Below are 15,940 nucleotides of genomic sequence, written 5' to 3'. Positions count from 1 at the left end.
GTTAACACTCTAGAGGCCACATTTATTTTCCAATCTTGATGAAATATGGTCAGAAGATTTGTCTTAATGATATCTTGGATGAGTTCAAAAATGGTTACGTTTGCTTGAAAAACATGGCCGCCATGGAGCGGGGCATTTTTCCTTATATGGCTATATAAGGCTATAGTAAAATCTTTATGACACTCTAGAGGCCACATTTATAGTCCGATCTTCATAAAACTCAGTCAGAAGATTCATCCCAATAATATCTTGGAGGAGTTCAAAAATGATGCCGGTTGGTTGAAAAACATGGCCACCACGGGAGCGGGGCTATTTTCCTTATATGGCTATAGTAAAACCATGTTAACACTCTAGAGGTCACATTATTTTCCGATCATCATGAAACTTGGTCAGAAAATTTGTCCCAATGATATCTTGGATGAGTTCGAAAATGGTTTTGGTTGCTTTAAAAACAAGGCCACCAGGGGCGGGGCATTTTTCCTAATATGGCTATATATGGCTATAGTAAAACCTTGTTAACACTCTAGAGGCCACATTTTTTGTCCAATCTTCATGAAATTTGGTCAGAAGATTGGTCTCAATGATATCTTGAATGAGTTCGAAAATAATTATGTTTGCTTGAAAAAAATGGCTTTAAGGGGCGGGGCATTTTTCCTTATATGGCTATAGTAAAATCTTGTTAACACTTTAGAGGCCACATTTACTGTTCGATCTTCATGAAACTTGGCCAGAAGATTCATTCAGATAATATCTTGGACGAGCTCAAAAATGATGCCGGTTGGTTGAAAAACATGGCTGTCAGGGGGCGGGGCATTTTTCCTTATATGGCTATAGTAAAACCTTGTTAACACTCTAGATAGAGGCCACATTTATTTTTTGATCTTCGTGAAACTTGGTCATAAGATTTGTCCCAATAATATCTTGTTATCTCAGGTGAGCGACTCTGGGCCTTTCAGGCCCTCTTGTTATGTCCCCCACCACTATGGTGGGGACATTGTGTTTGCCCTGTCTGTCGGTTTGTTTGTTTGTTGGTTTGGTCAAACTTTAACATTTTGCTATAACTTTTGCAATATTGAAGATAGCAACTTGATATTTGGCATGCATGTGTATCTCATGGAGCTGCACATTTTGAGTGGTGAAAGGTCAAGGTCATCCTACAAGGTCAAAGGTCAAATATAAAGCTTCAAAGCGGCGCAAAAGGGGACATATTGTTTCTGACAAACACATCTCTTGTTCAGGCTTACTTTTAAAATTGCATTGTCACTGCTTGGTGATTTTTCAGACAGAATCGTAATCAGATTGACAGTTTCCAGTGCTTTTTCAGGCTCAGGCTTTTAAAGCGCTTACCCTGCCTTTCGCAAATTTACCCAATGGCTACAAATAAGATAATTTGGCTAAGTAATTTTTTTTTACTACAAGTTCTTCATAATCAGATATAAAATAACCAAAAAAATAAGACTTCAGACAACAAAGTTTGATTTGGCGCCAGAAAATTCTGTGCATTTCATTGACACTTGTCTGGTTTCTATTTCAGGCTGATGACGTGCGGGCCCTGTTACAGGACGCCATGCCGACAAACTCCCAGCTACCTGTCATCACCAGCGGCAACAGCAGCACCAGCTCCTCCTGCAACAGGTACCGGGTCACAGCCAGGGTTTTTTCACTTTTTTTCCATTATGATGTTGGAAATGGGGGCCGGGGCCCTTTGGATTGGGAACAATGGCTTCATTTTTACTTAAATTGGCACATAATTGGCGTTTGTTATTTTGTGATGACAAATACTTTTGTATTGAGAATAAATGTTTTGAATATTATAAATATATGAGTTCAGCCGTTAATTAAATGTTGCGCTTTATTTTAGAAAATAATGTATTTTTTATTTCTTTGGAAACCTACAAGTGGGAATTTAAGGCAGTCATTTTGAGGAAAATATACTTATTGACGTTATGAATGGGGGCTGTTATTTGGCCCCAATTTTGACCAAGACATAAACACTGCTGTATCACAGGTGCCACTGTCTAAGAATATAATATAGGATGTTTTGCTCAGAGAATATGGTTTTGTTACTATACCGAGGGAGCAACATTTAACGGTAGTCTGATTGTCTGATACTCACATAAATATTGGTTCAGACAGGAAAAAGAATAATCTGCTAGTTCGATAGGATTAGTGAAAAAATTCAAGGTCTTCTTGTTTTCTGATAAACAGACTACAAAATTGACGTTAACAATCCACAAATTTACTTACAATATTGATGTTGACATTTAAACATTAAAGCAAAAAGTATTTGGATAATATAGTTTATTGCGGCAAGGGAGATAGATTGCATAGTTCAATTTGCAACACTATTGCTGTTAGTTCCCTCATATTTAATTTAAAAGCGTCATTTTCTCTTTGGGTTTATTTCCATCACTTTTTTATACACAGTTAATAGTTGACACTTATATGGTAGTTCTGGTCAGTTTTGTTGGTTTACAAATTAATATTTTGTTTTGAACAATAATTATCTTTAAAACTATTAATGCTCGTAATATATGTCCATAGCAATTAATATAACAATGTGATATACACAAGACTAAATTGATAGTTTACATTGCAAGTCATTTTGAATCGTTGGTTTGTTTTAATTGTACTGAAAGATTTAGTCACAAGGTAAGAAGACACACTTCTAGTTTTGCTATCCTACTATTTGCTTATTGAAAAATTACTGAAAACTTACTTGTTGTACTAAGTGACGTTTTTTGGTCAGGACAGGTAACCTTTTAGAGGCAACAAGTTGAATACAACCGAAATACCCTCATCATCTGACTTCATTTTGATCTTGACTATCAACTTCTTTAGGACTTAACTTAATCAGAAGGTTGAAATTCATGGTAAACGCAAATTTACCATTTGCTTACCCCTATTTCACTCAGATGCAGGGTGAAAAGGCTTCATTTCCAACACTTAGGTACTGATGATCTGCAAATAGCATAAAACCTGAACAGACTGTGAGTTACTTGCAGGCTGTTCTGGTTTTATGCTGTTTTCTCATAGCCATTTTCACTTTGCTTCTGAGTGGGAAAGGGTTAATTCTGCAGCAATAATAATTTAAAATCAAATCGTGTGTTAAATGCAATGACTTGAATCCTGAAGCCTTTAGAGAGTTAATTTTATGAATCTTAGAAGTAAAGTTTTCTTTCTCCTTATGAATTTAATTTTTGACATTCTTTCTAAATTCTAAAACATTGTTATAGAGGCGCATTGGGAGTCACCTTTTGACTTTATTAAACTAATTAAGAAAGCCTTACAATCAACTAGCTTGTTAATTCCTACTGAACTTCTGTTTCCAATTTCAAGTATTCCTTTTATCATCTTTTTATGTCCCCCACCACTTTAGTGGGGGACATATTGTTTTTGCCCTGTCTGTTGGTTTGTGTGTTTGTTTGTTTGTTTGCTTGTTTGTTTGTTTGCCCCAACATTAACATTTGCAATAACTTTTGCAATATTGAAGATAGCAACTTGATATTTGGCATGCATGTGTACCTCATGGAGCTGCACATTTTGAGTGGTGAAAGGTCAAGGTCATCCTTAAGGTCAAAGGTCAAATATATAGCTTCAAAGCGGCGCAAAAGGGGACATAGTGTTTCTGACAAAACACATATCTTGTTTTAACTATTTATGAAATTAAATAATATAAACTAAGAATTATAACAACCAACCTTTCTTTCCAGTCTGTTTAATGACATAACAGATGCCAACCCTAAAGAATTCTGTCAAATACATATCCCAGAATTCTAAGCAGATTTCCTATTACATCTAGGCAGTCATCTTTGAACTATTTATAAAAATTAATGATATATACTTAAAATAACAACAATCAACATTGTTTTCCTGCCTGCTTACAGCATGACCCACACCAACACTTAAGAATTCTGTCAAATAACACAGAAATCTTGGCAGTTTTCCTAGGAACTATTTATGAGAATAAATAATGTATACTTAAAATATTAGGAACCAATTAGAATAATAACATCGAACCTTTCATTCCAGTCTGTTCAACGGCACGACAGATGCCAATTCAGGTGCCACGGGCGGCGCGCCCACATCACCGCAGGGAGGGGACGGCGCTATAGAGCGCACAATGGCAGAAGGGGAGAGAACTCTGGAATCCATGAGCGTGTCCGCATTCCTCGGGAATATCGGTCTAGAGCAACTGAGGGACGTGTTCGATCAGGAGCAGATTACTATGGACATACTCGTTGAGATGGGCCATGATGAGTTGAAGGACATCGGGATTAACGCATACGGTCACAGGCACAAGATACTGAAAGGCGTGGAAAAGCTCTTGCAAGGAAAAGGTAACTTTACCTGTTCTACGTGTGTTGTAGACAAGTCGAGCTTGCTCGGCAAGCGAAGCTTTGAGACGTTTTCCCCGAGAAAGTTGCTCACGAGAAATGCCCAGGCTTTCAAGAAAACGCCTGTTTGAGTTGAAAGACATTTTTGTGTGCGACCGTGTGTCAGTTAATTGTGGGACAGAAATGTGCTTCCATAGAGATTCCAATGCCATGGCAATATGCCACCGCTGTGTTCAAAATTACCTCAGTGCTCCGCGTTTGCATGTGTTTGTGTTCAGTATTAATGTCACAGTATTAATTGTTTTGTTATTTTGGTTCTTGATTTATTGTGCAATTTCGTTAGGGTATATTTAAGTCTAGTGATTTTTTGTGTCACTGTTTTGGTAGGTTTACTTTAGTTACTTTTAGTTCAGTTTTTTATTTTGGTTTTATCAAAAAGAGTTGAACTAATTTAAATTAAGAAAGTTGCCACAAAGATGTCTTTCAAACTAGAATAGCTTATAAATGGATTTCTCATTTGCCTATCATATTTCATTGACAACATATTGGAACATGATTTATCATCATCACAATCATTATCTTTATCATCATCATTTTTTTTAAATTAGTTTATGAATAACTTAAAATTTATGTTGCTCTTATTGCTGGATAAAAGACAAGCTCATTTATGTTAAATTTTGTTTGTGAAAGAAACATATCATGTAATTTTCTAACATTTATTTCTTGTGTTTTGGTTGTATGATTTAAAACAATATACAGGGATTTAAGTCTTCTTACATTTGACAATACATAACTACATTTTAGACATTGCTGAGAAGTTATTATTCATTTGGTTTGTGATTGTGTTTCTCTTCTTTGCTGTAAAGTAACAACAAGCACTAAATTACTTGATAGAATCATGTCACTTTTTGTTTGCCTGCAAAATCTTTTTTTATTTCTTGACGCACTTTAAGTTGATTTTATGTGATTTTAAAATTGCGTTAAGTTTTTTTTATATGTATATGTTCAATTTTAACCTACCCAGTATTTATATGAGTTATACTCTTTTTATTTCATTAAGATGTTCTCTTTTGTATATTTGTGTCCTCTCATTGTCCTCTCATGCATGTTATAATGTCATATCATTCAGATAATAATAAACAACGTGTGTACATTCAAACATCATATCACGTTCCTTCATCCTACCCAATCTCATGTAAATAAGCCTCCGTCGGGGAAAACTGGGCTTAATTCATATTAGCCTGTGACATCGTGTGCGTAAAGAGTCATTCCATAAAGCCTGTGCAGTCAGCACAGGCAAATCTGAGACAACATTTTCTGCATGCCATAAACTTCATTTTCAACCAAAATTACCATAGAAGTGAAAAGATTTGTCCTTGCTTAGCCTGTGTGGACTGCATCGCTTATCTGGGACATATAGAATATTATGTGAGTTTTGGATAAAGATCAAGTTTATCATGCGAGGCTTAGAACCGATGTAGCGCGAGGCTTGCTGAGCGCTACCATGGTTCGAGCCGAGCATGATAAACTTGATCTTTATCCAAAATTCACATAATATTCTATTTATCCTATTATTTCCTCCCCGTTTCCATTAATAATTATCAAATATTTTATTTTTTGATGATTTTATCTTTCTGTAGTTGACAAAAACATATTCACAATTTTTGGAAAAACTCAAATCTGATCTAAAAATTGCGATAGTATTAAGCTCATGTTTATACGATCGTTGTTATACTATTGATTTTTATCTGGTAATAGGATTAAAAACTTTATTCACATGCATTAAGCCCCCTTTTGCCATACTAAGGCTCATATCATCTGCAGACTGCCGCGTCTTTAATATCCGCTGACTGTATCTGATGACATAGGTCAAGAGGTCAAGGTCAGGTGACCTTTCAATAACCTATTAAAGTGTTGCCTTTAAAATCAGTAGCAATCCTGTGGGCTCCGAAATAATTTAGTTGTAAAAAAATGTCGGGCTGTAAAATATAGTTACATTCAATAAGCGGGTGCTGATTTTGATGAAGTTTGGATTGAATTAGTGTCACCTAGTCGCGAAGTGCGACTACCAAAGCGTGCATTAACTGGACAGCCATTTAAACTCTAACATTTATTGAATTGTTTTAGCACTTGCTGAATTGGGACAATAGAGGAAAGGGCTTCAAAAGGCCTTTAACCTTTTACTGCTCAGAAACGTGCTTTGACGCATTTGAAGTCCTTTAGTAAAAAATCAAATTAAATTTAAAGTCCTTTCTGAATATATTTCAAGTTTGAAAGGCTTCATTTCCAACCCTTAGATACTGATGAGCAGCAAACAGCACAAAACTTGAATAGACTGCGAGTTACTCGCAGGCTGTTCTGGTTTTATTCTGTTTGCACATAGCCATTTCTTAGTGGGAGAGAATTTTGTGGAAAATAAACTTAGTTTAACCTGTCATGTAAAATCTTCGGATCCCAATAGAGGAAGATCATGGGGTTTAATGTTTTATGAGATTGTCACCCGCCCATGCTTGGCCAAACAAATAATTTCATATGTTCATAATCTTTCTGACATTGTCTTATTAGTAATTTTCAGCGTACTTTCTTCTTAGCATCATGTGTTGTCTTTTCACTTTTGGCTTTGCAGGAATGCCAAGATTTGATTTCAAATTTACTTAAACTTGAAGGAAATTTACTTTTTTTAAACAGTGAACAATAATAGTGAAGAAGATCAGTTTCATTGCTTCTCTGAAACCTATTTCCTAGTTCCCTTATTAATACAGTCCATGAAAGGAGCCTCTATGTCTATGATTACACATGGGAGTGTGTCATGAAGGTCATGGGAACTGTTTATTAAATATAGAAATGGGCCATGCTTTGTGAAAAGGGGTTTAATGCATGTGCGTTAAGTGTTTCCCCAGATTAGCCTGTGGAGTCCGCGCAGGCTTATCAGGGACGACAGTGGAGTCCGCACAGGCTTATCAGGGGCGACACTTTGGGCATTTATATTTTTCTTTTAAAGAAAGTCTCTTTTTTAGCAAAAATCCAGTTTAGACAGAAAGTGTTGTCCCTAATTAGCCTGTGCAGACTGCACCCGCTAATCTGGGAACACACTTAACAAAGATGCATTAAATCCCCTTTTAAGCGTGGCTCAAATATGTTTGTATTTTATATCTCGAACAATTTGAGCTCTTGTGATGCAATCATATTACAACAACTAACTAACATATTGTTTGCATATGGGGTACATTGAGTCAAAGTCATCAGTGAAGGCTGCTGTTACAAAATACATATGAGCCGCACTCTGTGAAAAGGGGGCTTAATGCATTTGTGAAAAGTGTTGTCCCAGACAAGCCTGTGAAGTCCGCACAGGCTGATAAGGGATGACACTTTCCGCTTCAACTTGATTTTTGCTAAAAAGAGTTTTGAAATGGAAAATATCATAAAAGAAAGTGTCCTCCCTGATTAGCCTGTTCAGACTGCACAGGCTTATCTGGAACGACACTTTAGGCACATGCATTAAACCCCCTTTTCACAGAGCACCACTCATATTAATGTTTCAGCTCAAAATCTAAGTTTTTTTAAAGGTGCTTGAAGGATATTTTGAAAAAAGAACTAAATTGCTTCATTGCAACAATAATAGTCCAAATTTACATACAAAATTCCTTGCAGTTAAACCTGCTTGCCCTGCTTTTCAGTTGTATTGAAAAACATTCTTTCTGATAATAAGAAACCAGGACTTTTTCACTGAAAGACCTGCTTGATAAACAAAGGGTATATGTACATTTTTAATGCTCTGTCAATCAGGATGTATTCTTTTATATTTATAACTGAAACAAGTATGTTAACAATTAAATTGATATTTTTTAACTGTATAAATACTAAATAAATAATCAATCAGGTAAGATTTATTTAAAGAAACCGCATACACAGACGATAGCATTCTAGAATTCAACAATGCTTTACTTTTGTATTTACAAAATTGCAGTTTCTTTGTGTATAGTATTTTGTTTGTTCATACTTGTTTACACTTTCTATTGATGTGGCAGAAATATTTGAATTGTTTCAAGATTCCGGAAATAGAAAAAAGCACTTTCGCTGCTTGAAGTATTTACAAAACTTTACTCCCTTTACCTTCAAATTCACTCACAAATTCGAGCTGAGTCCTTCAAGGTTACTCATTAATTTGAGTGAACGAGTGAATTTATAGCTCGGTTGTTTTCGCAGAAAACCTGAGCTATTGTCATAGCCAGCTCGTCATCTGCCGTCCGCGTCGAGCTAAAACCTTAACATTGGCCATAACTTTTAAAATATTGAAGATAGCAACTTGATATTTGGCATGCATGTGTATCTCATGGAGCTGCACATTTTAAGTGGTAACATTTCAAGGTGAACATCATCCTTCAAGGTCTAGGGTCGAAAAAACATAGTCAGGGAAAGTAATAAGCTTTACATGGACATAGTTATCTGACCTGCCCACGTATATATATTTTTGTTAAATAAATCAAAGCGGCGCAGTAGGCGGCATTGTGTTTCTGACAAACACATTGTGGTAAAAGGTCAACGTCAAGGTCATCCTTCAAGGTCTACGGTAAAACATACACATTTAAGGGAAGTAATAAGCTTTAAAGGGAGATAATTTTTCAATATTGAACATAGCCACTTTATACATTTGGCATGCATGTGTATCTCTTGGAGCTGCACATTTTGAGTGGGAAATCTACAGTCACGGTAGTGGCTTTTAATGATTTGCTACTAAAAATAGAGATTTGTTAGAGACATTTATTTTCAAGGGAAGTAATTTATATAATAATAAATCTCATATTAAGTTCTTTTCACAGTTACTGTACAGATTTATTATTTCGGTTATTTATAACTCAAATGATTGATTTGTCAAAGTTTTTTTTAAAAAGATATAATTATCATTTCTTTCATGTACTTAGTTGTTAATAGTAGTGTTCATTATATACCTTTGGACTTATGTCCATAGATACTGTCTACAGACCCGCTTGGATTGGACAAAATCCAAGGGAAGTAATAAGCTTTAAAGGGAGACGATTTCTATACCTGCCAAATGATAAATAGAAATTTTATTTCAAAGTGGCGCGGTAGGGGGCATTGTGTTTCTGACGAACACATCTCTTGTCGGGTCACTAGGTCAATGGTCAAGGTCACTGTGACCTCAAAAAAAAAAATCTGACAAGCTTTCGCAGCCAAACTTGGCACCCGTTATGAGGTGCTCTTGTTAAAAAATGAAGCTATAGCTTTTGATATAAGCAACACGTTAAGTATCTTACTTCTGTATGTCATTGAGTAACTCAAGTGTTTACAATAGATCATGAAGGTCATTTCTGTTAGAATCATTTCATTTAATGTTCACAAATATGACTCAGCTGTGTAACATACAACTAATCAGAAAGTTAAACTTCAAAAGTGTTTAATACTAAGGCAATATGCCATCACCAATCAAGCTACAATAACCAAGTTTTAAGGGTATAGTGGTTTCAAAGTTCTTTTGAAGGGTATAGTGGTTTCAAATGGTCTGTCTGCCCACCTTATTTCGACTCTGGAAGTTACCCTCTTGTGCACATTATTGTCTCCTGCCAAAGGTAGAGAGATATAGAATGGGGGTTGTCCGGCTGTCCGTCAGTCTGTCATTCCGTCTGTCCTTCTGTCACAAAACTTTTCATGGCTATATCTCAGAAATTATTCAAGATATCAACATGAAACTTCATGGGTGTAGATATCAACATGAAACTTCATGGGTGTATAGATATCAATGAGGAGAAGTGCCATGCACAAGAACCATAACCCTACACTTTCTTAAATAAGAATTATTGCCATGTGGTTTTTTGTATGATGTTACTTTTTCAGGGCCATATCTCAGATGCCATACAAGACTTGAACATGAAACTTCATGGGTGTATTGATATCAATAAGGCGAAGTGCCATGCACAAGGACCATAATCCTACACTTTCTTAAATAAGAGTTATTGCCCTTTGTTGTTTTTGTATGGGGTAACTTTTCAGGGCTATATCTCACATAAGCTACACGATTTCAATATTAAATTGCATGTGTATAGATATCAATAGGATAATTTTAATGCATAAAAACAAATAACCTACACTTATTATTGTTTTTGGATTATACCAAATATCAATGGATTTGCACCCATCCATAAACAAACTTTATTTGGCAGGGAATATTAATTCAATGAATTTGCTTGTTATTATAGAATCAGTGTCCATCGGGTAATATTTGTTGATTATGACAATTTAAATTGGATGTAACTCTATTCTGGATCAACACAACCTGAACAATGTATAGAATGCAAGTGCATGGTAATATGAACTATTTTACTGTAGAGAATCCCAGCAGGTTTCTATTAGGAAGTTTTTATCATTGAGTTGCCTTTGTGTTTCAGATTTGACCGAGGATTCTGACATGAAGACTCCTAGAAGACTGATATGTAAGTGGGTTGGTGTGAGAGAAAAACAAGCCTAAAAACTGTTTGTATTGTAAAAGGTTAGCCTTGTTCTGGGAAAACTGGCCTTAATGCATGCGCTTTCTGGGAAAACTGGCCTTAATGCATGCGCTTTCTAGGAAAACTGGCCTTAATGCATGCGCTTTCTGGGAAAACTGGCCTTAATGCATGCGCTTTCTGGGAAAACTGGCCTTAATGCATGCGCTTTCTGGGAAAACTGGCCTTAATGCATGCGCTTTCTGGGAAAACTGGCCTTAATGCATGCGCTTTCTGGGAAAACTGCCCTTAATGCATGCGCTTTCTGGGAAAACTGGCCTTAATGCATGCGCTTTCTGGGAAAACTGGCCTTAATGCATGCGCTTTCTGGGAAAACTGGCCTTAAAGCATGCACTTTCTGGGAAAACTGGGCTTAATGCATGCACTTAAGTGTTTACAACTCGCATGTGCTCTCCACTCAGGCCAATCTGCGACACTTCTGCCTTTAAATTTGAAGTCCCATAGAAAGTTAAATTTAATTAAATACCTTTATTACTAAATTCAAGTTTTAAAGGCTATATTTCCAACCGTTAGATACTGATGAGGAGCAAACAGCATAAAACTTGAACAGATGCCAGTTACTCGCAGGCTGTTCTTGTTTTATGCTGTAAGCAAAAGCCATTTTCACTTAGCTTTTCATGCGGGAAAGGGTTAAATAAATTTTTTGCAAAGAAGATACTTCTTGTTAACCAAAAATATCAACAAGCAAATTCGTTGAATTGATATCCCCCGCCAATATCCTTCTGGACACAAAAGTGTTATATTTGACACTAAAAAAAGCATTTTCTTGAAGATACAAAGGACCATAACTCTGTTATTATCAGATGGTGTACAATGCCATTTGGCGTCCATCATCCTATTATCTATATATATAATCATACCAAGTTTCAATGAAATCCCCCAATGCACTTCAAAGAACGCCAAAGCACATCCAAGATATGGCTTCGGACGGACAGACGGACGGAAAGACGGACGGACGGAAAGACGGACGGACAACGCCAAAACAATATCCCTATGCCTATGGCGGGGGATAATTAAGCTACAAGTGTCGTTCCTGATAAGCATGTGTAGACTGCACAGGCTGATCTTGGATGCTACATTATGCTACTGCATTTAGCCCAGTTTTTCCACACCAAGGCTCAGGTCTTCTTCTCAACACAATGTTTGCTTCTTTTTCTGTGGCCTTTTAACATTTTACTTGAGCTTGTTTTATGTCTGGCTGTTGATCAACAGTGCTATATAAGAACATAGAGGATATTTGTTGGATTCAGTGGATTATCGATTTCAATTCACGAGTGATCATAGAAAATAATATTTTCACAAGGGGCGCAGCCACAAGTGAAAATAGATATTTTATATGATCACGAGTGAATTAAAATCAATAATCCACTGAACCCAACACACTTTCTTTTTATTTTATGCTTTTCTTCTTACAGTGTATATACATTGTTAAATAGTCCAAAAATGACGTCATTTAACATTGATAATTTTCACTGATAATTTTCATTGTTTGAAACAGTGAAATTATCAGTTTTAATTCACTGATATTTCTCTATAAACCACCGGAAAGCATAAAATAAAGAGAGCTATCTACAGAGGTAAATGCTTTACAATATAGTAGATGTTGTCTATTCCCATTTGGTTGGAACATTCATTTTTAACAGTTGCACATTTGCAAATAGATTTAGTTACTTGGTTACAAAAACTATGCTAACAGATATATAGTAAATATTTGCTTGTTTTATATTTTAATTCCACTGCAGTTGTGAAAACCTATTTCTTATCACAAGTTCTTTCCCATTAAGTTGGAATTAGACTTTTATGACTATATGATAACTTTATAAGGCAAAGCCTAAATGGCGATGTTTGGCCTTAAAAAGACCATTATAGCAACACAAAATAGACAAATGTGTCAAAGATGAATAGCAATAGTTCTTGTCAAGAGCATTCTTTGGAGATAGATCTTTAGGACTGTGCAATAATTTTCTGAGGCATTTCTATTCGGCTGTAAAAAAGTACTGATAATAAACCTTATGATTGTCTCCATGGATAGGTTTGTCTTTCCCATGTTTTCATACCTGTCATTATTGAAATCTAAATGTAGTTACAATTAATAAGTTACAATTATGGGAAAATTGTCAGATATAATAATGTGAATATCGATCAATTTCAGAGCTAGTTATGGTAAATAAGAATCACGTGTTTCGATTTCTATAATAATAATTGTTTAAAGGCAATTATGGCAACAAAAGAAGACAAAGATATTAAAGATGAATAAAAATATATCATGTCTAGAGCATTGTTTATCACAGACTAGGTAAGACTTATTAAATTATAGAAAAAAGCTGCATATGTATTTATCTTAATTACTGAAGTATTGTGTAACATGCGTCTCTTGAGGAAAAATTGTGGCGTTTTGACTAAAATTTGGAAAATAATGTTGTTATTGTTTTGCTAACAAATGTTTTAAAATTTAGAATAAGTGTTTCAATATTATATTTACTAAGTTTCAACTTATAGAGCTGGGGTGGTATTCCAGAAACATCTTAAGTCATTTCTTAAATAATTTCACTTAAGTTCAAAATTACAATGTTTTGTATTTCTTTACTAAATAAGAAAACACATGGGTTTTTTTGTATTCCTAAAATAACATTTGCATAATGATGTTATTTAAATGTATATCTTGATGCCAATCTATTGCAATATGAAATGAAACACTTAAGAAAATTTCCCAATTTAAGGATAAGAATAAAATTTAACTTAAGACGCTTCTGGAATACGACCCCAGGCTGGCAAATGAACTAAACTTTGATATAAAAATTAAAAATACATTTTTTGGAAACCTTCAGTTGGGAATTTGTGGGTCCCATTTGTACTTTTTTCCATTTAAACAAAAACAAACAAACTGTTATCACACCGAAAGTCAGACTGACTGACAAAAAGTGATCTTTTCATGTCCTGAGCAAGCTTTAGTCCAAATGTTCCAGTGGTCTATTGAATCACCTGAGCATGGGCAGTTCAACAAGTACTCTATTGAATCACCTGAGCATGGGCAGTTCAACAAGTACTCTATTGAATCACCTGAGCATGGGCAGTTCAACAAGTACTCTATTAAATCACCTGGGCATAGGCAGTTCAACAAGTACTCTATTGAATCACCTGAGCATGGGCAGTTCAACAAGTACTCTATTGAATCACCTGAGCATGGGCAGTTCAACAAGTACTCTATTGAATCACCTGAGCATAGGCAGTTCAACAAGTACTGTGAAACCATTTATTTTCGACAGCACACAATTTCGTCATTTTTATAAAAATGACGATTTCGTCAGCACTTAAATTCGCCGATTTCTGATTTTGAATTTAAAAAAAATTGCGTCAGTCAATATCCGATTTGTGTGTAATACAAATTCGCGATCAATCGCAGTTGCAAAAAATCGTGGTACGAATGCGGGAACACAGTTGAGAATCACTGCAGGAGGTGGGGCCTGTTTGTCACATGCCAATTAACTAGTCTTTTGTTATCAAGGGACAGTAATGGACCCTCTTAATGTATGCAATTCACACGTTCATTGTTATGATTAGCGGACAAGTGGGATCGAATAACCGTTAACGAGTGTTTGTAACAACGAAGCCAATTGCCAATTAGTCTTATTCTATTATTATAATTGCCATACTGATAACAATCGTATCGTAATCTGGAGGTTCCAGATTGTTAAGTGGTTTTTTTTCAAATAAAATTATTTTTTATTCTGATATCGACATTAAAATTATAAACTCTATGTGTGTGTTTGTTGTTAAAAAGTAAACTACCGGTAAATAAATCAATAATGTCAATAATTTAAAAATAAATAAATTGATACATATAAAATAGTAATAAGTGTGGTTAAAACGCAAACAATCAAACAACAAACAGCAATTAAAATATTCTTTATTAATTTGTGATAAATACGCATGTTGATCACACATCGTCATCTTTTCATTTGGTTTATTGTCTTTCATCGGCATTCGCTGCGTGATGGCTAATATGCAACACCCCTGAAAAACACAATGCACCTAATGGGTAATAAAGTTATCAACAATTAGCGCTTATTCATTACCATTCTACATAAACGAAGTCAACGCATTCGATACAGCTGTACTGCACACGCGTTTTAAAGAAGTGTAACGTGTCAGTTAAGTACCTTGTGTAATCTACATCCCTTTGTGTCAAAACCGGATTAATCTTGATTACAAAACAGCAGTGAATGTGTGCATGGATTGTGTTGGAATTTAATGCCTCATGTCTACGGTAAAGTTTTAAAATATTGTTCAACTTAGTGTTTGTTTTTGTTCAAACATAGAGGCTAGAGCATGATTGTTCGTAAGGATCTTAAATTCGCCGATCGGTCGACTAACGAAATTTATGAAAATTAATGCCTGACGATTAATAATGGTTTCACAGTACTCTATTGAATCACCTGAGCATGGGCAGTTCAACAAGTACTCTATTGAATCACCTGAGCATGGGCAGTTCAACAAGTACTCTATTAAATCACCTGAGCATGGGCAGTTCAACAAGTACTCTATTGAATCACCTGAGCATGGGCAGTTCAACAAGTACTCTATTGAATCACCTGAGCATGGGCGGTTCAACAAGTACTCTATTGAATCACCTGGGCATAGGCAGTTCAACAAGTACTCTATTGAATCACCTGGGCATAGGCAGTTCAACAAGTACTCTATTGAATCACCTGAGCATGGGCAGTTCAACAAGCACCAGTTTAAGGCTTAAAGGGACCGTCGACCGCGATTGACGAAAAAAGAAGTTATAAAATACCATATTTTTTTACAATTATTAGTTTAAGTTGATTAAAATATCACGACTGGTATATTTCATTACTTAAACAAAGTTGTTAAGTTTTCATATTTTCAGTATATTCGGGTAAACATTTTACTGGGTACAGGTACCAGGTAACTACCAATTAACTATAGATAACGCAAGTAGATTGATCGTCATCATCACATGGTAAACCCAGGAATGCAAATTTTGCATGCGTAGTGAATTGTATATATTTTTTACATAAAATGATAAATCTATTTGCATTATTTATAGTGTGTACATCG

General features: G+C 35.4%; 1 protein-coding gene across 4 annotated transcripts in view; it reads left to right on the top strand.

Moving 5' to 3' along the window:
* Positions 1-15,940, top strand: part of LOC127841062 (poly [ADP-ribose] polymerase tankyrase-1-like) — a 77,014-nt gene that overhangs the window by 48,921 nt on the left and 12,153 nt on the right. For 3 of the 4 annotated variants that reach the window (XR_008030696.1, XM_052369602.1, XM_052369599.1), the window contains 3 exons: positions 1,535-1,635; positions 4,033-4,340; positions 10,742-10,786. Coding sequence is in view for 3 of the 4 variants with exons in the window: in XM_052369602.1 (XP_052225562.1) it covers positions 1,535-1,635; positions 4,033-4,340; positions 10,742-10,786 (454 nt within the window). In the remaining variant the exon portion in view is untranslated. Of the gene's footprint in view, positions 1-1,534; positions 1,636-4,032; positions 5,539-10,741; positions 10,787-15,940 lie in introns of those variants that run through there. The other variant, XM_052369600.1, reaches the window with a different exon arrangement.

This window comes from Dreissena polymorpha, chromosome 8, assembly GCF_020536995.1.
Source record: "Dreissena polymorpha isolate Duluth1 chromosome 8, UMN_Dpol_1.0, whole genome shotgun sequence".
NCBI classification, from domain to species: domain Eukaryota; kingdom Metazoa; phylum Mollusca; class Bivalvia; order Myida; family Dreissenidae; genus Dreissena; species Dreissena polymorpha.
This window is presented reverse-complemented; position numbering and strand designations above follow the sequence as displayed.